We start from the raw sequence: 25,931 nt of genomic DNA, 5'->3' as shown, positions 1-25,931 counted from the left end.
AATAACATAAAAACACATATGCATCTTAAAAAAAGGTAGACTCAAAGAATAAATCAAGTTTATTTCGAAACAGCTCAAGCATTAATCATCATTATTTTAAACACCAAAATATAGTCAGAAATCATTTATATTTAAGAAAAAAACATCAAGTATATTCTCCATTTATATAAAAAAAAAAAATTTCATAAAAAAATAATATTATTATTTACTCTAATTATATTTTGTATTATTTTTTTTCTTACAATTTCCTACTTTTGTAGATCACCTACGGTTGAGAGTATATGTATACTTCCGCAAGGTAAATAGCAGTCCTGTTGGCGCTGGTTAAGTAATATATATAAAATTATTTAATAGATAAAGCTAAATCCAGTGATAAGTATAAAAAAATATTCACTATGAACAATTAAACTTAAAAATTTTTTAACTTATTACAGTAATTTAAGTGTGCATAAAATTTTGTATGCTTTATATTAAAAAAATTTACGCCTTAGTAAAATTATATAATATTAGAATTCTTTATTTTTTCATATTTAATCTTACCAAAATGATTTATCATAATTATACATATCTCATAATATGAGAAAATTATTTATATTTTAGTTATTGGTTCAAATTATTTATGTTTTATGTTTTATCTAAAAATATACTTTCCACAGATTTATATATAATATATATATTTTTTTAAGTATATTTGTATCAAAAACATTAATATCGCATGTATAGAAAATACGAAAAATTCCATTAATTATATTAAATTAAATCATATTTTTCATTGAATATATACAAAGTTCTTGTTCGTTTTAATTTTTAAAAATATTTTTGTATTATTAATTAATACTTATGAGTATATAAAATATATGAAATGTAACTATTCGATAACTTTGTTTATTTATATAGTAAAATATAGTATTTTTTTTATTTTTTTTGTTCTTCTGAATTATGATTTTTTATGTACTGTACAAACATACCTCAACAAAGATTCTCTTTTTTTACGTAAATATTCGCATAAGCTATAATTTACATATATTATTAATATAAAATTATATATATCTTAGAATTAACGCATATTATTACATCGTTAAAAATAACACTTTTATAATATTGTTTCGTATATACATTTATTATATCACCTATTTTCTAACTTTTTGTATAATTATGGAATTCTTAACTTCAATATCGTTGAATTTTCTTTTTTCTATATATTCATCAAAAATTTAAATAATGTATATTACATATACATTTTTCCACATTTAAATATATTATTTGCAAAAAGATTTGATTTCATAATTCTTATGAGAATATATCTATTTATGGCATCAAAGGTTGTAACGCTGAATAAGTAATCTCTGTAGTCTTTACTTCAAATATAAATTTTTTAATTATTTTTTTAATACCCATATATTGTTAAAATTCTATTTCTCATTCAAAAAGTAGTCTACATAAAGTCATTTTTAATAAACATAATTTATATATCATTTTAAAGGTTTCATTAAATTTCATAAAAATTTATCTTTTTTGTCTTTTTTCTTATTTTATTGAAGTATTATTTTACCTAAAATCGTTCATATTATTATATATATAACTTGAAATTTGATAATTCTTTAAATGTATTAAGTTATAAAAATAATTATATCATTCATAATGATGTTTGCTGTCTCAACAGTATCTTTTCAAATAACATTAAATCATAGTATTATCATATTTTATATACTCTAGATATATATCTATACATATGATCCATAATTCATTTAATGCAAAAATATATACATTTTCTCCTACTTAGATAAATTCCTTCAATATATTATAACGCAAAATATATTTAAAAAAAAAATATTAAATAATATTATATAATGTGCATAAATTTTGTTTTAGCTTAAATTTTACCTCCATTAAATAATAATCTCATGTTATCATTTTTTATTTTTTTTTATACCTTCGAACATGTTTAAAAATTTTATAGAATCTGTGAATCTTCCTTCAATATTTATTATAAAAATTAAAGGGATTTATTTTAATAGAGTAATTCAAAAAGTTTAAAGATATACTAGAATTATTCAACATAAAAATTTGTTCTATAATGCAAAAACTTTTTTTTTAATTCTATTTTATCATAATTATTAGGAATAACCATAAATTAAAAAAAATTAAATTAAAATTGAAAAGAAAACTTTAAGTTTAGTGCACATCAGTTAGTATGAGTACAACAACATAACTATTTATAACATTTTTATTAGCATAATAAAGGTTTTACACTAGTATATGTATTTCAAAATAAAAACTTATACAAAAATTAACCTTAATTTATTCAAGTTTGATTTTTTTATTCATATATAAAAATAATAATTAATACTACATTTTTTAATAATTAAATATTCGTTAAACCGTTCTTTAAAATTTAATCGGTACAATGTAAATTAAATAAACGTGAAAATATTTACTAAGTATATTGAATTAATAAAAAACTTTTTGTTGTACATTTTATTATGATTATAACAACTAACCCTTCTTTATATATTAACCAATATTTGTCAATACAAAAATTGAAAATTAATATATAAAAATTTTTATAATAATTTATCTTATAAGAACAATATATTTTACAGTCATCATTAAATAAAGGGAAATAAAATAAAAATTCATGTATCATTTTTTATTATATATTTTTATTATTTTTTTTTAATTTTTATATTTAAATGTTAAATAAACACATACAATTTTAATTTTATAATATTACAGTATTCGTTTATACTTTCGTCTATTATTATATACATTTTTCACAAGGTAAATGCAATTGCCAGATACTTTTCACTAAAAATTTACATATATACTTTCAATTAATTTATAATTTTCGACTTAATACTTTTCTTTTGCATAATAATGAAATTTCCCACCATATCCTAATATGTTTATTACCTAACTTGCCAGTATCAGTATTATGTAAATAAAACTATTCATTATTAACTTTATAATAAGAAACAAATTCATAAATTAGGTTAGTAGAAATGAATATATTGTATTAATATATGGACTACTATATTTAATATATAAGTAGAATTTTTCATATTTGTATATTTTAAATATTGTTTTAAGCATTTAAATAAAAAAGTAAAAATTTAACTGTATAAAAATGTAGCACACTTTCAATTTAAAATTTTTATTTTAATTCCTTATTTTGGAAATTTCATTTTTTCTTAATATATCCATAATATAATAAATATAAGAATAATTATTTACTCGTACTTATTGGGTTATACAAAAAAAAATATCTATTTTTTTGTTACTTTATTATTAATTTCATTTTAACATATATATAGTTTAATTCATAAAACATTCAAAAATTTAAACATATATTAAAAAGGTATTTTTAGTAAATAAGAATTATAATGTATTTATTATAATACCATTTATAATATATATTAATTAAATTTTATTATTATAAAAACAAAAAAGAACATACTTATTTTATTCTATTATATACAAAAAAAGAGATTTACAATTAATTTGAAACACTTTATATATTTGTTATATTTAAATTACCACATAGTTTATACCATGAAAAAGTAAAAGAAAGGATAACAAAATAAGAGCATTTATTAAGGTATCAGCATAATTTTCATCACTCATTTAACAGAGTTATACTAGCTACATTTTTTTATATGAATTTATAAAACATATATATATTTTTAAAACAACGTAATTATATTATTATTCTTATTTTGTTTCAATATATTAAATTATATACAAAAAATTCCTTTAAACACAAATGTATAAGGTAAAACACAATTCACTATGGATATAGAATACATATTTTTATATCAAAATATCCATGTATACGTAGGTGCAATTATATAAATTAGTTAATTGTATTTGCACTTTTTTATGGTAGTTATATTTTTAAGGATACAAGATATCATTTTATTACTTATTAGATTTTTCCTTACAAAGTAAATTAACTAACTAAAGCAAATTTTGAGATTATTCGCTTTTATCATTTTATATTTTTCAATTTTTTTTAATGTATAAACAATACTTAATACAATGAAAACAGCCAATAATACAATAAATAATGAATATATCACTAGTGCTATGAAAACATAAAATACATAGCTCTAAACAGCGTTTTTATTCAAAGAAGCAAACATAAAAATTACACAAAATGATATTAAGACTACTGCTAACACAGTCAATAAAACTAATAGAGTTGTAGTAACTCTTAAAGCTATCTTTCTACATATAATCATTCATGTGGTCCTATTACTAATATTTTCGGTATTCATAATTTATATATAGAATCTAATAGATTAAATATTTTGTTTTTCAAAGAATGTATCTATTCTATTTAGTAAAAAATGATTCTTTTTCTGAGCTACTTCATCTAGTTCCTTCATATTTAATAAGCAATTTTTTAATTTTGTCCTTTCTGATTCTGTGCTATCGTTAATTTTATATATAAATTTATTATATTTCGCTTTTACTAAAATATATGCTAGTATTCAATTAGATGTTAAATCTAGGTAACGTTCTAGCTTATACTTATTATCCAACAATTTTTCACAACAGTTCTATGAGTAAAAATTTAAACATTTATTATTTACAATGATGATGTTTCCATAGCAAGAAAATATTATTTTCAAAAAATAAAATATGAAGCAAAAACAAAAAAAAACAATTAAACAATAAAATGAAACATTATTATAATACCATATTATAGTTATAAGGCTATATAGAAATTTAAAGGGTAAAAGCCACAATTTTAATAAAAGAGAGAGACTTATAATTCTGTTTCATTGTATAACGATTAAATACTATAATATATGGATTAATAAAAATATTAATAATATTTTAATTACTGTATAATATAGAAGCAACTTTTTATATTATTATTTTTGATTTATCTTTTTTATAACAAATAAATTTAATATATATATATATATATAGCTCAAAATAAACTAAAAATTGATTTAGTGTAATTAATGTATATTATAACTATAAGAAACAAAAAGAAAAATTATTATGAAAATGATTAAAATATATATAAATGATTAATTTAAAAATATTATGATTAAGTGTTCAATGGTAAATGGACAAAATTTATTAATAACAGTTTCAAAAAAAATATAATACTGAGGAGCAAAAGATTATATAAGATGAAGTCAAAAATTATTTAATTACTGATAAAAAGTTTGTGTTTAAATAAAAAGAAATATAGCATTTATAAAATATATACTCAAATATATTCAAAAAGATTTCATGAAGATTTATGTTGTCTCTAAATAATAATTCAATTATAGTTCATGCTTCTTTTGTGGCGTTTCGTGTTACAATTAATTATTATCAATTATTATTACATAAACCATAATAGAAAAAAAAATGAAGTTACCAATAATATTTTTTGTTACGTAAGGTATACATTAGTATCTATATAAAAAACAAAAAATATTCTTTTATAATAATTTATATATTAATAAAATTTATAGTTCGCAAAATATCTTGGAATATGTATATTATAAGTTCTATAGAATAAGTATTAAATTTTTATATAAATTTTTTACGATATTATTATTTGTATCTAAATTTATATATAATTTATTTTTATTTAAAAATAAGCTTATAACTCATAAATTTTATATTTTTCTTTCCTTTTAAAAAGGTAAAACAAATATACGTTTATGAAATATTAATATGATAAAAAAGAAAAAAAGAAGATAAAAATAAATTTATTATATAAGCATTGTAAGAAATTCAATAATTACAAAAATATTTTTAGACATATTTAATTACAAATGAAAATTACAAAAAGAATACATATTTAAATTATAAAAAAAGATGATAAAAAGAAAAATATAAGAATATAGATAATTTACTAATTTTTCATATGCAATAATTTAAAAAAAACTAATAATATTTTATATTATTAAAATACACACCATTAAAAACTTATATCTACGGTAAAGTATAAATAGTTATTATTTCATATAATATAAAAAATTCTTGTAAAAAGAAATTTATTTTACATTCCATTAATTTTACTCTTTGTTAATTTATAATATAGGGGATAATAATAATATATTTATTATACTCAAAAAAATATTATAACTAATAAAAAAAAAATAATAATCATCGAAAGTTTATATTAATATTTTAAAATAATAATAATAAAAATTAATAAATTTGTAAAAATGAAAAAATCTAATATAATTATTACGTTATAATATTTCATTTGAATTACTTAAACAGTTCTCAGAAATTGATATAATTATATTCACGTTTCATTGAATTTTATTCACATACTTTAAAATAATGCGTAACACTTGTTTAGTATCATTTGAACGCTGTTATTATTTTATGAATATATATGTTAATGAGTTATACAAACATTTTTACATAAAAAAAATTTTAATATATAACACTTGCACAAGAAAGCAAGACTCTATTTTTATTATGAAATAAATTATAAAAATGTAAGTTATATATTTTACAATAAAGACATTATGCTAATTTGATAATATTCTTAAAGATTCTATGGAATATTTATTTTTCTCAACTTTTTTTTGTTTCTTTCATTTATATTATTTACATAAAAATATGATAAAGATTTTTTATTAATATTGAAAAATGTAATAATAAAAATGTATTTATATAACAGTTTATAAAGAAACTTCAATTAAATTTTTATTTACACTGATAACAACTAACAATAGTTATATATAATTTTTCAGGACACTTGGTTTAATTTTCATGTATAATACTTAAGATTTCATGTTTATTTATTTTTTTTTTTTTCATACAACCAATTGTATTAACATTTTTTAAAATAAAGTTTTTTTAGTTTATTTTCTTACTTAAATTTATAATATATTCCTCTAATAAATAATATATATTATATTAATAAAACGTTTCCTTAACATTTTAATATTCAAATTTAATTAACTATAAATTTAGTAAAAGTCTTATATAATTTAGGGTTCAGAATATTCATTAATTTCATCTTATATATATAAAAGGAGTACGCACCAGGCGGAATATGATATTACACAAAATATAAGATAAAATAATAATATATAAATATTATTTAAAATTCAAAACATTTTTACATAGATGATAACATAATCTTTAATCTTAATTTTCTATACATTTATTTTTAGAAAAATGAACTAATCTAAAAATTATTATTTTATGAGTAACATCAAGGTTGTATTTTAAAAGTTCATATAGATACTGTTATATTTGCTAATTTACTTGTTCTAAATTTATACATTGTATCTATGAATTCAAATTATTTTTATATTAAATATAACTATAGTATATTTCATATATATTAAGCTTTAACAAGTCACTAAATGAACTTATTAAACTATATCATGAGTAAAATTAAAATATATAGAAATATCCCTCAAATATACTATTACAATTCATAGTATATTAGAGCTTTAAATTATTACTAAACATCAAAATCAAATATATTTTTTTATATATAAGAAATAACTTTAGTGTCCGCTAAGATTGTAGTTATTTAAAAAAAGTAAATTAAATAAAAAAGAGGTATTATAAAAAAGTTCAATTAATAATATTATTAAAAAGTATTCCAAAAATACACACAAAAAACTATAAAAAGTTAAAAAGAAAAATGAAAATATTTTAGTTATGCTACTTTTATTCTTGTTTTTCTTAATTTTGGATAATTAATAGCATGTAAGTCTAACTAAATTTTGAATTATTTTTAATATATTTAAAATAAATCATTTAATATTCTATATAATACTAATAAAATGAAGTTTACCTCTCAATATTTACTACGCTAAATCTCCTCCTGTCAGAATGCCTATATGTACGTTTTATGAATTTCCTTGTTAATCCTTGAGTATTTAATTCAGCGAAATTATTCCTATATCTTTTTTTCCTTTTTCTATTTTTATCTAGACATGATCCAAAGGGAGTAAACTGATGAACAAATCTCAGATGTAAAATGTATAAAATATTATTATATTACAATTACAATATTTTAAAACATATTTATTATTCATGGAAACTTATAATGTACTAATAATATAATATTAAATTTAGTGTTTACTTTAAAATAAAGGAAAAAAACAAAAATTATTCCCATAATCAAAGCAACTACATTAGAAATACGAAAAAATATATTCTGTAATATATTAGATGCTGCATCTGTTCCAGGAAGTTTTTCTGACAGTGAACTCTTCATAACAAAACCCTGTGCTTGTGTAGGCTTTAAAACATGAACACTTTTTAACTGCCTTAATTCTAATCTCACAACATTTTTTGATTTCCACTTTTCTTTTATATCCATTAATTTTTGTAATTCTTCTGAGGTCCAAGAGCCTATCTTCTTAAATATATGTCCATTGGAATCTTTTGTTTTTATAAAAATATCATTTTTAACCAATTCATCCATATATTCGCACAATCCATATTTATCATCCTCTGATATATTAGACAAACAACGTATATCTCCTTTTCCATATTTCCATCGAAATCCATTATCCGTATTTGCAACAAATATCATTTTATTTTTTTCTTCTGAATTACTAGGAGAAAATTGCTTACTACTGCTTTCACTTAGAACTTCTGATGAATCTACGTTGGCTTTTATCATACGAGTTTCTGAAGATGAGCTTCCTGCATTCGTTCTCTGTCCTTTGTATTTAACTGTATTTTCATTACTACGTCTAATGGAAGATGCTCGGACTAAACCACACTGTAAATTTTCGCTATAATTATTAATAGGACAATCTGTAAAAAGAATTGAATCCAAAATATCTGGTTCTAAAACATTAGAATCCAAATTTTTGTCAGCAGATTCAGTTTCTTTAATACTTTCTAGTTTATTACAACTATCACCATTTTCTAAATTTAAAAGAGCTGATATTTTACTTGGATTCAACTCATCACCACAATTCAAAAACAAATTTGGGCATATCGATAAGTTTGAGGCACAACATTTAGTCTTTTTATCTATATATATATTACTGATAGCATTAAGGTATTTTTTATATTTATTAAACGTTAACATATTACAAAATTCTCTACTCCTTATTCTATTATAATTTGTAGTATATATATACAAAATTTTTTCGTTATTTTTAGCATTCAAAGAGCTTATGATATCTTGACCAAATTTGTACTCACAATTATGTATCCTATAATTCTCAGTAAGAGATTGTTGTAATTTATTAAATGCAGTAATAACAGCATTAACATTGATATTTGTTCTATTAGTTTCAAACAATTTCCCTATTTCTTCATATACCCAGTATTTGTAATGCAAACAAATGTCGTCATATATTTCTGGTTTACCTATTTCTAATAAAGATTTAAAATTTCGTACAACTTTATTGCATAGTTTAACACACTCTATTTTTAAATTACTTTTTACTTCATTAAATATATTACAACTGATTTCGTCATCTTCTTCATTGGCCTCAGATTTAAATTTTTCATATAACTTGTACGAAGGTAACTCTTGTAAAATTTCATCCTAAAAAGTGAATTCATAATACAAATCATGTAAATACTTAAATACTCATAAAAAATTAATTTACTTAATTTATTTTATGTAAATAATGCTATTAAAAAAAAACGAGTATCTATTATTATATCTATGAAAAATGAAAATATACAAAAATCGTTTCCTTTTCTCCTTCCATTTTTATAATATATTTTCAAATTTTTGAATATATGCTCTAAGGGAAATAACAGAAATACAGATGTATAAGTATTTATGTATAAAAAACTACAACATATTTATATACAATATATCCTGGGCATTTTTTTTTTATTATAATTTATACTTATATACATGCTTCTCAGTATAAAATATAATTTAATTTATAGAATAAACTATAATTCTATGGATTTTTATTAAAATAATACTTTTAATCAACACTTGCATAAATTTAACATTTATAAAATGTAATAGTAAATAGCAAAAAAATAAGAGTATTATAGTAAAATTACATTATATATATATATATAATGAGTCATTATTATTAAACTTTCTTTAATGGAAAATATAATATAAACATGTAGAGTTAAAACTTATCATTTGTAGTGATATATTTTATCTCAGGTATATCTGTACGTTTAAAAACTTATATATGTCTTACGATGGTTACATAATAAAATTAAAAAATTCAGTTTTTTTGAATTATTCCATCAAATCATTTTAAATCATTCCTTAAAATCACATGTTTTACCCAGGTTAGAAAATGTAATAATACATACATTTATTATAAGCATAAAATAAATTCTCATATTAAAAAAAATTAAAAATATATAAAAAAAGGTGGAATAATGCATAAAAGTTCATATGAAATATAATAAATAAACTGTTTCTAATATTATAAGAATATTGCTAATAATGTATTTATATTAATTATAATTCTATTATTTTTTATGTATCCCTCATAAATCGACTACAAATTCTTCATGTATATTGATGATATTTTATTTCATATGTCAATATTTTATTTTATCTTTCATATTACAGTTCTTGCAGTGAACATTTTGATATATATCAAAATATTTATATATAAATTAAACAATCATGTGGATTATTATATATAAAATAATTTAAGTGAAACATAAAAATTCTAATTTCCTTAAAGAGAAAAATAAATATAATTTTATTTGTACAGTATAATAAACAAATTATTTATAATTTAACTAGAAGGAATTATTATAATCTAAATATTTATATTAATTTTGGAAAGTATACTTACGATATCTATTTAATTATTTATATATACTAAAGTAATGTTGCAAAATTTATATATATTCCTTAATATTTCATATGTATTTTTTCCTTTCTAATGATAAATTAACCAAAATGTAATTTATTATATAAATAAATTAACGAAATATTAACTAATATTTTCTTATGCTTCTGCATATATGTATTTTCTATAAAAAATATAAAAAAACTGTATTTATAATATATTGTATTTTCTGCATAATGGAATTATTATTATATAACAAATATATTATACTTTGAAAAATTATTTTAAGTCTTATATATTTATTTATAATATTTTACTCATCAATATTTAAAATGAATAACAGAAAAAAATATTTTATATTATTTTTTCTTTTGTTTTTGTTACATATTCTATTGATTCTTATTCACGTTAATTTCACTATATAAATATAATATTTTATTTTATTCATATTTTGTTTTTGTTACATATTCTATTGATTCTTATTCACGTTTATTTCACTATATAAATATAATATTTTATTTTATTCATACTTTTCTAGTTTGTTACTAATAAATCATAAACACTAATAAAATAATGTTTTCGTAATAAAGCTCCCTTCAATAAATAAATAAATAAATATTTTATACTTAATTTTGACATAAATAAAGAAAAAATATTATTAAATATATTATTAAACATTTTTATATCTTAATTTTTATTTATATTATTTATTTTTCATATTATATATTTTATTCAAATAAAAGCCTTAAAAATAGCGCCATTTAAGAGGATCATTTTTGTTATTTATGAAATCATAAATAAATGACGAATAATATTATAATGGACAACACATAATATTAATAATATTTCTTAATTATTTTGTGAGTTATATATTTTCCTCAAATTATTTCATTATTTTTTTTTCTTGTTAAGTAGGATTATTATTTTTTTCATACAGGAATGATTATACATTAAATTTTATAAATTATACATTTGATAATCTATAATCATACTAATTATATAATAATTATTAAATATATAACTTTACTTACAATCTTTATGTATTCTTACATATTAATTCAAATAATTTTTGCTTCAATAAGTTATATTCACAAAAATAATATTTAAGTTATTATATTTTCTTCAGATTATTCATGTTCCCTTTTAAATGGAAGTAATTCGAAAGAAAAATTATAAGAATATTTTCTCTTTTTGTATGTTTATTTATATATTGTTCAACTATCTTTAAAAATATATGTGTATATTCAGTATAAACAACATATATTTTGTAAAATAAAGAATAATATATTTTATTAATAAGACAATACATTTATAAAATCCTCTAATTTAAGATATTTGCAAAAATTTTGTTATTTCTTTATCATGTATAATATGTTACAACTTAAGATCATTTTTGTTGTAAAGTAATATATTAAAAGAAAAAAAAGTCCGTTTTTAATATCTAAAGCTTTTCTTTATATTTAGTTTAAGTACATATATCCAGATGTACTTGAGAAAGAAATTGATATAATATATTTATAGATAACAGTAAAAATAATAAATATATTTAGATATATTGAAGTATAATATTATTTACGCTGTATGAAATTTATTATTGTTGATATAAAATTTGAAAATATATATATATTTATATTTTTTAAATCTAATGAAATAATTTATAAGATACAGAAATTATATGTTAATGAAATTTTAATATATACACCATTTTTTTGGATTATTAGAATATATATAAAATTCTTATAACCTGAAAACATTTTTCTCAATTTATGTTTTTCGTCGTAATGGTTAACTTCTTACGGTTTTAAATTTATATATTACGCGTACAAAGTATTGTAACACCCGAAGTACCTCACGATTCACATATACCAGGCATAAAGGAATAAATGCATATACTAGAGAAATATTCTAAAGAACTATACGTTTTTATGAGCAAAAAATAAAAAAATAAAATGTAAGTAATAAAAAGAAAGTATTACTTTAATTCAAAAATATGTTACATTTATTTATTTTAATAATTAAATTAATGTAATTTATTCAAGGAACTTGTTTAGCACATAAACTAGTTTCTTTCCTATTTTTTAATATATTATGGATTTGTATAACATTATTTTGTATATATATTGATATGGTCAGAATAAACAAAAACAATATTTACGGTTAAATTTCCATTAGGCATTCAATAAAAATGTACATAAAATTATGACCACATTCGGTTCATCAACTGAATAGATAAGAGAATAAAATATTTTAACCTGAAGATATAACAACATTTAATAAATTTAATATATTCTTATATTTCTTCCACAAACGTTATATATATAATAATATTTTTTTATTGTATTTTACTAGATATTATACAATTTTGAGTTCCTTCTTAGATATTTAAATATATATTTACACAATTTAATAATTATAATAAAGCTTGCATATCATAGATATCTATGTGCAAATAAAAAAAATTTAACGATATATTATATATAAACATAATACTTAATGATTGTCATCAACGTATACAATTTATTAATTCCACAGTTTTTATAAAATCTCTTATATAACACATTTTATTATTTAATAATTATCTGAGAATGTAAAGTGCATAATAGACACAAAAATATCTTATAAAATGTTTAAAGATATAATAGAAATAATTAAAAAAAAAATTATTTATATACTATTATAAGTAATTTATTATTCAGTAAGTTATTAGACAAAAACATTTAAAAGTAATCTAAAGAAAACATCCAAACATAATTATAAATAAGCTAATTTGTTATATATATACTATTTTGAAAAATATAATTCTATATATTTATAAAATATAATAAAAAATTGAAGCATTCTAAAACTTCTTAAATTCCTAATAGAACATAAATATTTCCTACATTTAGTATAATAAAATAAGCCGTCTAATATATGATAATATGCTTGCACAACCCGTATTATTAAAAGGTAATAAAATAATGTAATCCAAAAACCCCTTAAAAAAAAAATTAAAAAAAATTACATAGTAAAACAAAAAACGTAATGTGTATTATAAAAAAACAAAATAAGGCTTTTATTATTTTTTATTAGACATCTCTATCTAACATCATTGATTAAATTTTTAAAATATATAAATTAATTATTATTGAAATATAACAATAATGACTCGCAATATATTATATAAAACGAGCAGTGATTTGAATTATTTAAGGAAAAATAAATAATATTTATGAAAAAGGAAAAAAATTGAATTTTAACAAAAGAACAATTAATATCTCATTAAATATTGTCCATTAATTTCATCGTTTTATTATATAAAAGATATATAAAATATATAGATTATATAAATATAATATTTCAATAAAATATATATATAATTGATTCGTGAAACATTTATTTTACACTATAACTAGGAACAAGAATATTATTAAAAATGATTGTAACTCTTTACACAAATGTAATTATATATTGTTCTCAATTTAATAATCATTCATAATTAATCCATAAGTTAAAAGGATATCATTTCCTTATATATTTATTATTTAAATTTTATGCTATCAAAGAAAAAATAAATGTCTTTAAAATTAAAAATTACAAATAAAATAATTTATAACATATTGCACGAAAAACTTATGTTACACAAAAAATAGTAAGTTTTTCTCTAAGCAAAAACAAATATATATATACATACCAAAGTATAGAAATATTTTCACTTATTCTTATTAAATACAATTAAGACACATTTATTGCTAATTTAAAAATAATTCATTTTCTTAAAAACCTAAACAAATAATAACTTTATATTACAAGATATTGTATATAACCTGAACATTTTATTACAAATATAAATTATCACATTTCTATTGAATTACATAAATTGTGATACTATATATACAACTTAAAACACAGCTATATAATATTCATGGATATATATTTTAATAAGTATATATGTATTATGCAATTATATTTAATTAATCTATAATAACAATTTAAAATACAATTCTAGAATATTAAAACATTCAAATTCACAAAAATAGAGATCACATATTTTTATTGTTGTGTATTAAATGGATGTGGTATACAAATATGTACTTATAATATTTTAAAAATTATTTATGTGCTTAATAAGTATATCTCTAAAACTATTACAGATATTACTTCATAACAAACACTTTTTTACAAAAAGATATACAATATTTATTATTCATTTACTCAATCATCAACTTTATTTTTTCATATTTTTCATTATTTCTTAAAATCTTATAAATCACTATTATAACTATAGCTGATAATATAACCATAAGTACTATAAATAATATTACATAAAGATAGTTATTTACATATGTTTCCGCAACTTCAATAGCTCCTTTAAGTTGTATAAAGAATTGTGCTTTTTCAATAGCATCCCATACCCCTTTTAAAAATGGTAATTTTGGTAGGACGGCTAATCCTATTCCCAAAAATAAAAAAAAAGAAAATATGGTGATTCCTAAACCGTAACTTCTAAATTTTATTTTTTTTAAGGCTATTTCTCCACTTCTCCTTTTTTGTTTTCTAAATTCGTCATAATCTCTTTTTTTTAACCATTTTTTCTCAAAATGGAAATTTTTTCCATCAAACATTCCATTATTATAATCTATAACGTCTATATAGTATTGCGCTTTGTTTAATAAATTTCTGTTTGATTGCTTATTTTTTCCTGTTCTGCAATTTTCATTATTGAATATATTTCTCTTCTTATTTTCTCCATTATTTTCAAATATTTCTTTTAAATATATATCATTTGAATCTTTATTCTGTTTATATTTTGCCAGTATTCGATAACTTTTTTTATCAAATCTTTTACTGAGGTTATAGTTTTTATCGGGGGATTTGTTAAACGTACACTAAAATAAAAAAAAATTTAGATATTTTATGTATAAAATATAAATAATTGACTTTACGTAAAATTATTAATAAAAATAAAATATTAAATATATAAATACTGTAAATACCTTTAAATTATATAACTGTACCAACTCACTGTTAATATAGTATATCCATGTTAAAAGTATAAATGTAGAAATTTTTATAAAAAGGAGCAACTTAATGTTTTGATCCATTATATAGATAATAAATATTTTTAATTAATGCAAAAATAAAAAGATTAATTATAGTACAGTATGCATCTGATAACAAAGGATGTAATATTTTTTTAAAACTTTTATATTTATTATTCCTTCATAAATACATAGTAAATTTTATATAGCTATAATGGATTTTATCACATATACAAAGTGAAATAACTTTTAAAACATATCATATAATTATTTTCATAATGTTATTTAAAAAACAATTATTATTAAAATAAAATATTTTGAATTGATTTATAAATATTTAGAATTTATTTTTTATTTAATGTAGTGCACTAATTAAATAATAATCTTATTATATACTTTAAGTATAAACTAAGAAATTAACGTGTAAATTCTTATTTAAGTGCATATTTAGTTTTTGTAGTATATAGAATATAGAGAATATATATGCAATATATAAATCTATATAATAAAATAATAATTACTAGTTTTAAAGATGTACTATTAATAATTAAAATTATGCAAACTTTGCATTTTCGAAAAAATTGTTCTTTAAAATAAAATACTACTATAACTTGTTAATAATAATGCAAAAGTAGTGAAACAATATTTTGTATTACATTAATTATAGCACGTGTAATAGTTCCACCTTAAGCACAATATTTTATTGTATATAAAGCTTTTAAAATGTAGTATTTATATGAGAATACCTAATTTATGAAAAATTACATATTTTAAAAGAAAATACAAATTGATTTTTTATTTTTATACCATAGTTTTTGGGATTTACAGTTTTTATTTAATATTAATCTATATCATTATTTCTAAATTAAAATGCTTTATATTTATCTATTAAATTATATAAGCTCTTTTTAATTACTTATATAATTAGTGGAATTGTTAATATAATAAAAAAAAAAAAAAAAAAGGAAAGGAAAAAAATTGATTAATGAAAAAACTGTTACAAAAATATTACTACATTCGCATTAATTATATTTTATATGAAGTTATAAAAAAAGTATGATACATATGGAGAACAATATATACATAACAGATAAGAAAGAACAACAATATAATATAGTTAATTTTATGATATATTAATTTTACCATAGTTATATATAGAAAAATAATATTATTTTTTATTAATTCCTTTTAAAATACTTGAAGTCAAAAATAATTTTTAAATGTTTTCTATAATATATAGACATGTATATAAACAGTAAATACTATATTTAAAGTATATATAGGTACAATAATATATTATATTCAAATATATATATTCCTTATGATTTGTATCCCAACAATAATACTAATTATTAAAACATAATACTCCAAGAGAATTATTGTAATCATCTGAAATATAACATATTAATATTTTTCTTTTAAAAGTATTTTATTCCTATTAGTGAATAAATAAATAACTAAAAAAATTGAAAACATTACAGATATTAATATTACTGCATTCTTATAATTTTAAAATATTCATGCATTTACCCAATAACTACATGTACTCTTATTTAGGTACTTTTATATCTTACAATGATTAGATCTTTAAATGTATTATCTCATAGCTTGGTTTTTATATTAAAAATATGACATAAGAGTTTTAAAATATTAAATAATACAGATATATATGTATATTATAAAATTAATTACAAAAAACAAACAAACTACGTAATATAATTCTGCTATAATATTACTTACAAATAGAATTTTGTCATTTTATTAACATTTGTGATTTCAAAATATTTGTGCCTTTTTTTTTAATTAAACATACTATATTTTTCTAAATTTTTTATGTTCTTTCCAAATTAAGAAATAATATAGAAATACATAAATATCCTTATAAAAAATATATTTTTCACCTTTTTTAATATATAAACCATATGTTTATTGTTCCCATATATACATATTCGTGTTGATACCATATGATTATTTTATTCATCTGTAGATCCAACATTTTCTTCTGCAAACCCATTTTATATATCTATTATTTATATTAATATGCAGTATTTTTAGTTGATAAGGTTTTCAAATCTACAAGCGCTTAGAGTAATTTTTTATCATTCTATATTATTGTCTAAAATGTACTTAACATATTTCTAGGCTTACAATGTAAACTGTAGTGCATTTTTTTATTTATCAAAAATTAAAGATTATCCATCATTTATAATATTAAACAACAAATATTTAATTAAAACATTTACAAAAAAATACAAAACTTTCGTTAATATACCTAAAGGACACCTATGTAATAAAAAAAAAAAAAGTAATACACTCAAAAATCATTTATAAAAAAATAATTCCTTTCATTTAAATTACATTTTGTTTAAAAAAAAAGTATTATTAATATAAATTAATTTGATATATTCAATATAAATTATATGCATTTGTATACATCTATAATATAATTTTAACTATTTACATAATATATTAATAAACATAAAAAATGATGAAAAATATATAAAAAAAGGTAGATGCATTATTATATGTATGTAAACAAATTATATACTTTTTCATTATCCCTACTGATAATGTATTTTTTTGACATAGATATAAATGTTTATTAAGTTTTATTCCTATGAAAAAAAAAAATGATTTATGCATATTGTTTTATCAGTATTCGATTACTATTAATTCATTGATTTATACATAAAACTATGTAAAAAATATAAAATACATACAAATATTTAATTATAAATTTTCAATATAATGTATATTTATTTGAATTTTTACTATATTGAATTAACAGCACAATTAATTAAAATAACAAAACTCGAAATCATGGTAACTCTCTATTTAATTGTAAATATTTAGAATTATGAAATTATTGAACTATTATAGTACCCTAAATTTAATAATGATATATTATATTTATATTTTATTTTTTACATTATTTAAAAAAAAAATAAAAATCCATTGAAAATGGCTTTACTCTGAAATTTTTCTATGACATATTTCTTATAAAACTTATTTTATGTAATAGATCTTAAGTTTTAATATATATAATATATACATCAATACAATAAAGTACATTCATTTCGTACTATTAGATACAAAACGAGATATATTTTTTTTTAATTAAATCCTAATAAAATTTTTTCTAAATTCATCAACAAATAATATTTTTAGACTATAAAAAGATAAAAAAATGTAAAGAAGTATTATTAATAATTAAAATATAAATTAGCACAAGACATCAATAAAAGTATATAAATTATGTTACATCATATTAATTCTTAAGCACAAGTATAATTTTTTTATAGTAATAAATGGAGATACATAAATATATATAACCCAAAATATTCAATTTAGATGAAACCTAACATAAAATGCAAATTAAAAAATATTGAAAAATTCAAATTCACAAAAAAGTGAGAACATTCTTTTTATTGGTGTGTATGAATGAGACCAGTTACATGTACGTACTTTTATAAATTATAAACAATTATGAATATACATATTATGAAAACCATTCAAGATATTACAGGTATTAGTTCATGCTCAGCGTATTATTAGAGAAAGAAAAATATTACTTATTATTCATTTACCTTTTCCTGAACTTAATTTTTTCATATTTTTTAACTTTTTTATGATAATAAACAACCGCTGATATAAGCATTATACTTAATATGAATAAAGGCACAAAATATATTAGAAATCCCAAAAATCCTGTCACACAAAAATTTGCTATCTTTTTTGTCACTGTGTTTTCTAATAAAATTTGTGTGAACCATTGTAAAGATGGTTTATTCAAAAAATCATGTAAATCTTTTATGGCCGAAGATATTTTTATTGAATTCCCAGGTGCAATACTTATTTGTTGAACAGGTGAAAAAATAAGTATTACATTATACAAAGCAGATGTAAGTCCATATCCCCAAAACTTATCTAATATGTATGATAATGATAACACCAAAAATACTAATAAAGGCAAAGCAACTCGCAATCCGCATTTTTTAAATATTATTTTTTTATAAACCTTATCACTAAATGTCCTGTTGTTTTTTAGAAAATCTTCATAATCTAGTTCTTTGAATATTTTTTTTTCTAAATAAGACAATTTTTTTGTTTCAAATATATGATATTTATTTTTCATATATTTTTTATGGCTTCTTTCAATCCTAGGTGAACCTCCATTTGGCTTTTTCTTTTTTTCATCACTAAATATTCCACTTCTAGATTTATCTCTTCTATCATGCACTCCATTCTGTATCCCTTCTTTTAAACGAACAATAATTGAATCGTTATCATGTTCATATTTTGCTAGTAAACGATAATTTATTGTATACAATTTTCTACTATGTTTGTAGCATTCATCCAAAGATTTGTTAAACGTACTCTAAGAAAAAATAAAAAAATAATTATCCTTTAAAAGAATGAATTAATATAAAATAAAAGAACTAATAAAAATAAAGCACGAAAAATAAAAATAGCACAAATATCCTTAAATAATTATATCATACTGTGAAAATGCAAAAATAACATATCCAAATAAAAAGGTTAAATGTAGCAATTTTAATAAATAAGAGTGACTTAATTTTTTGTTCCATAATATAAGTATTTAATACAGTAATAAATTGAGAAACGATATAATTAACAATAACATAATATAGTTTTAATCATATAGAACTCTATTATTATTATTTAATTAGTTTTTTTTTTTCATAAAATCATAACAAATATTATTTAACCGCAATTTGTTTTACAAGGGAGAAAAAAAAATATAACTTCAAATATATATTCTAAAATTGTTATATTATATTATATTATTTATAACAATTTAACTTTACAAAATATGATATAAATTGAATTCATCAATAAAAATTCAAAATATATAAATTATTTATTTTATATAGTAAACTAATTAAATAATTATTTTATTAATTTAAAAAATCAAATAAAAAATCATATACATGAGTTTATAATATTTAGAAGTATGGAGTACATAGAGAATATAGAATGTAGAGAATATAGATAATACATTTTTCTCTACATCAAGTGAAGTATTACTCACTTAATTGATATTTTCTTATTAATAATTAAAACACTATGACATTTATATTATGGAAAAATTAGTTATTCCCATAATATTATTAATTGTTATAACAATATAATAATAAATTAAGAAAATAATACTTTTTATAACTTTCTGTTTTATTTACTTTATATTAATGCCATTAGATCCTTTATAAACATACGCTTTATTTTATGATATATAATGCATTTATAGTATCAAATTTATAGTATATGACTTAACGTACAACAAAAGCATATATTAAAAAATATATAAAAGAATCCATTAATTTTTTAATTTAATTAATACAGGTTATAGTATTTAATTATATGTAATTCATACTATTATATATGCAAGAAAAGTTTAAAAATTTATCGAATTTTTTTAAATTACTTCTTATTTTTTCAATGTTATATATATATTTATTAGAAATATGAGAAAGAAGATACAAATATTTTTAGAGTAATTTTGTACAAAGTACATTAAATAAGAATATTATAGGTAATATTATTAAGTTGTTTAATTATTTCAATAGTAAAATAAATATAATTTTTTATTATTTGTGTATATTTCACAGTTGTCCAAGTAATTTTTTAAAAAAGTTCGTAGCTCCAACAAATACGTAAGATAAAATGTAATCTGAGGAAATTTCAAGATCCACATTTAAAAATAATTCTTCATGAATTGTTAAAACGATGATATTATATTAATAATTGCTACTTTAAAAAAGAATTATATTATTATTGTTTTCTAATTTCATACATGAATAATAAAAAAAATATATTGAAAAAAACATAGCATCATGTTATAAAACATATATTTCATATAATATTTTTTCTATAAATATAACTTGTTATGTTTACTTTTAAATAAAAAATACATTTAAACACAAAAACAAATACGGCTTTTATTTTACTATATGAAGAAAAACGTAATATAAAGAAAATAAAACTAATGTATAACATATGTTTTTAAAAGTTAATTCAAATGATCACATAAAACTATAGAAGAAAAAAATATAATTTTTAAAAATATAAAATTCTCCAGTAGATTATTAAAGTTATATTAACTGTGTTTTTAATATTAAATTAAACGTCTACATATTTACCATAATGTGAATCCATATGATACAAATTGTATATATATTTTGTGCTTATAAAACACATATTTATAATGTAAATATCGAGAAATATCAATTTCACGTTTATATCTTTATATATATATACATTATTATGCAATGTATAACAGTACTAAATTACGCCAAAAAATTCAGTATTATAAATAATCAAAAGTAGAAACATTCGTACTATTAAAAATATTTAACATATTTTTCTTTACTTTTGTTCATGAGTGTATACTTTTATAATATGTAGGTCCCATAAGAAAAAATTTATTAAAATACAATTCTTTTTTCTAAGAATATTATTTTATTAAGCATAAAGCAAAACTTATTTAGATTAGTGATAAATATTATTTTCGAAAACAGTATATGTATTATAAACGGGACATCATTTCATTTTCTCCTACTCTATCTATGGGTTTTTAAAATTTTACCAGTATATAAATAAACTTTAAAATACATATTAAAGCAACAAAATACAATACAGTTGTACCTTTCTCATTAGAGCAAAATAATATTCTCAGTAATTCATTCTCTAATAAACAATAAATTTCATAATGCAATAAAAAATAAAAATACTATAATAGAATGTATTCCTGTAAAGTAAATACTAAGGGCTACTCATATCTTCTAAATTCTTTAAACCTGTTTTTTTTGTAGGATAGGTAAATTTTTTGGCAAATATATGCAGGACTAAACACTCTATATAACAGATTTCCAAAAGATAAATATATTTATCACCTCAAGGGGCTTACATATAGCCGACTCTAATTTCTTAAATAATTTATTATCTGTAGCATTTGAATTATGTTTAACCTTAAACTATCATTTATACCATATGCTGAGTAAATATTATTACCTTCATTTTCTGAATCATCTTATCTAATATCATATAATATATCTTTAATAGTAAATTGTTTGTTCTTTCTCATTTTATGATAATAATATATTAGTTGTTGGACTAAAGATTCCATATTCACTGCTTTATTTGTCTAAAGAATTACCTAAATTACAGTTCAATAAAAAAAAATTACTTTAAATTTTTATGATATAATAAATTTACATACAAATAATAAAAATTAATTTATATGTATATTCAACTTTAGGTATCAAATAATATACGAAATATTATCAGCTATGTTTCTATTATACCGCATAACATAAATTAAAACATTCCCAATAAAAAATATAATAAGTATGTTTAATATAATAAAAGATTATATTTTTTCTATCATATTAGGATGTTTTGATGTTATAATATTTTTAATTAGGTAAAATAATAACGCTTTATCTACAAAATAGCAATTATAATATATATTTATTTGCGCTGTTATTTTATGTTTTAAAAAAGAATAAAATTACATAAATAAAATACAAGGGGTATAAAAAAGCAAATATACTTTTAAATATATTCCTTTAAATATTTTAAAGAAAGTTATTATAAAAAAGGCAACACAACATATATCAGTTTTTGTACATCTAAAATTATTTATATATTCCCAAAAAAAAAAGATATATATATATATATTAATATTCTAACAGAAGAATTCTAAATTTTTATTAGCAATAATTTCCACGACTAAATTAAAATAAGATAGCTTTTTACTTCATAAAAATCTTTGTTCATAATTATAATAAAAAAGATATATGAGGAGAGAATAGATACTTTATTTTATATATAGAACATATTAATTAATTTTTTCCTTATTATTTTTAAGAATAAGCCTACTTCATTATGTATTTTATACCTTTTAAACATTATATGATATTTCAAAAATATAAATTGATGTATGGAGTACAATAGTATTTATAAAATTAAATGAAAAGAAAAAATAAAAAAAGACAATTTTTATATTGGGCAGATATTTATTCGTATATGTGCTATAAACCTATGACGTGTAGAGCACTTATACTATAATAATATAAAAATTATATTCTAGGATTTAATTAATGTACACAATTTTCTATTTTAAAAAGTACCATCCAGTTTAACACTCTTATATTTTTGTACTATCTTATTATAAGTGTCATACTATAATATTTGTATAACTTAAAATAATACATTTTGTTTATTATAAGTTAATTTTATTAAATTTAAGAATTAAGTAATTTATAATTATTTATTATTTTATTTTTTTAAAAAAATTAATATAAGTTTATAAGATCTATAGAAATGATCATAATATAAAAGGAGAAAAATATTATTAAATTAAAACATTTAGTAAATAAGATACTCAAAACAAAATTCCAGTAAACAATTATTGTAAATAAAATAATTTAAGAAAAAAATGATATCGTTAAATAGTACAAAAAGATAACGTAAAATAACATATAAAAAAATTTAGGAAAATATTTAATGCATTACTTTAAATTTTAACATTTTTTCGAAGGAGATAAAATTTTGTATATTCTTTATTTATTTATTAATAAATATTACTTAGAATCATAAATTAAACTACATCTATTAGCATAAAATAAATTAGACATTTTATAAAATATACATATAAAATCAGAAATAGTTATATTTCATAATGTTCGCTGAATGTAGTGAACGTAAATACTCATAAAAATACAATGTATTAATATATTATTTTGACAATACCATATTAATTCATTCAAACGTGTGTAAACAAATTAGTTTTTTAAAAAAACAATATAAAAAACTTTAAATTACCAGTATAATACATTATGAGAATTATGTAAAAATAAGTTAATAAACTTTTTTACTTAAGATTTTCATATATATATATATATATTTAAAAATATTCATTTATCAAGAACATTAAGTACATCTTTCATTTGGATACACATTTGTCAAAATTTATAAATTCGTGTTTATATAGAAATGTTAAGATTTTAATTGAATAATTAATACTATTATACAGAGTATATAATGATAAAAATCATTTGAATTCATAAGCTTCTAAACTACAATTATTTTCAAATGTTTCATATTTATTATTGTTGTCAAATTTTAGGAGAATTTATTTTTTCTCAAATTATATTATACATGTAATATTTGTTAAAAATATTCGCGTCAATTAAAATTAAATATTTATATTATTCATCAAAATAAAAGAATATTCTATAAATAATTCACATTTTTTGTTGAAATTTTTTATTAGATTCTTTGGAAAACTTTACAAGATTAATTAACGATATTATTAAATATATATATAAATATTAATTCATATATATATTTATATTAATCTCTTAATACGTTTTGTTGTCTTATAGATATAATATAACTTGTAATAACTATTTTTCTTAAGTATACCTTTTAAGACAATATTATATATTTCTTTTAATAGATGTTATTAATGTCACTATAGTAATGCGCTATAGAACTTTTTTTATTTTAATATTTAGTTTAAAAATATATTAATACTTTTTATCCGCATACTCTATGATATTATTATTTTTCTATTGTTGCGTTAATATTTTTTCAGTTATCCTTATAATAGAATTATTAGGGCACTTCGAAAATATTATTACTATGAGATCTATGAATACTGTACACACAAAAATATTTATCTTAGAATAAGCATGAAATTTATGATCATTACAAGTTTTATTTACTTGTGTTTCATTCCACTCTAATACTTTAATGCTATTTAATTTTTCTAATTAATTTATTTTTTTCAAAAAATATTTAAAACTTTCATATTAAAAATAAGTTTTCATATATATATCTAATGTAATTTTTACAAAAGAGAACAATAAAAATTATAGTATAATTTTCTTTTCTTTTTAAGTTACAAATGATTTAATTTATTATATTCATATTTGAATGTGCAAGTTTTTTATTCATTTTTTTTTATTACTATAAATGTATACCTTTACATGCTTGTTTATGCATAGTGAATATTCAAAATATGTCCAATTTAAATGTAAATTCATCTTATTCATATATACACCAACATTTACATATAAACTCTCCTACATAGAAGTACGACTAATTAATAATATATCTGTTTCAGCATTATATCCATGCATTT

At 18.3% G+C, this 25,931-nt stretch overlaps 3 protein-coding genes across 3 annotated transcripts; all 3 read right to left on the bottom strand.

The window, feature by feature from the left end:
- Nucleotides 1–7,776: 7,776 nt before the first annotated feature.
- MKS88_003461 (PIR protein) lies at nucleotides 7,777–9,668 on the bottom strand (the record flags this gene model as incomplete). The annotated part of the gene is made up of 3 exons (XM_067216553.1): nucleotides 7,777–7,941; nucleotides 8,072–9,499; nucleotides 9,642–9,668. 3 exons carry the CDS (start codon nucleotides 9,666–9,668, stop codon nucleotides 7,777–7,779), a joined length of 1,620 nt encoding a protein of 539 aa, XP_067073189.1.
- A 5,261-nt stretch (nucleotides 9,669–14,929) lies between these two features.
- On the bottom strand, nucleotides 14,930–15,823 carry MKS88_003460 (fam-m protein; the record flags this gene model as incomplete). Its single annotated transcript, XM_067216552.1, has 2 exons — nucleotides 14,930–15,607; nucleotides 15,716–15,823. 2 exons carry the CDS (start codon nucleotides 15,821–15,823, stop codon nucleotides 14,930–14,932), a joined length of 786 nt encoding a protein of 261 aa, XP_067073188.1.
- A 3,520-nt stretch (nucleotides 15,824–19,343) lies between these two features.
- Nucleotides 19,344–20,349, bottom strand: MKS88_003459 (fam-l protein; the record flags this gene model as incomplete). Its single annotated transcript, XM_067216551.1, has 2 exons — nucleotides 19,344–20,138; nucleotides 20,263–20,349. 2 exons carry the CDS (start codon nucleotides 20,347–20,349, stop codon nucleotides 19,344–19,346), a joined length of 882 nt encoding a protein of 293 aa, XP_067073187.1.
- Between the last annotated feature and the right edge of the window lie 5,582 nt (nucleotides 20,350–25,931).

This window comes from Plasmodium brasilianum, chromosome 10 (assembly GCF_023973825.1).
Source record: "Plasmodium brasilianum strain Bolivian I chromosome 10, whole genome shotgun sequence".
Lineage (NCBI taxonomy): Eukaryota > Apicomplexa > Aconoidasida > Haemosporida > Plasmodiidae > Plasmodium > Plasmodium brasilianum.
Note: the sequence above shows the minus strand (reverse complement) of the source record. Positions and strands in the feature narration are given on the sequence as shown.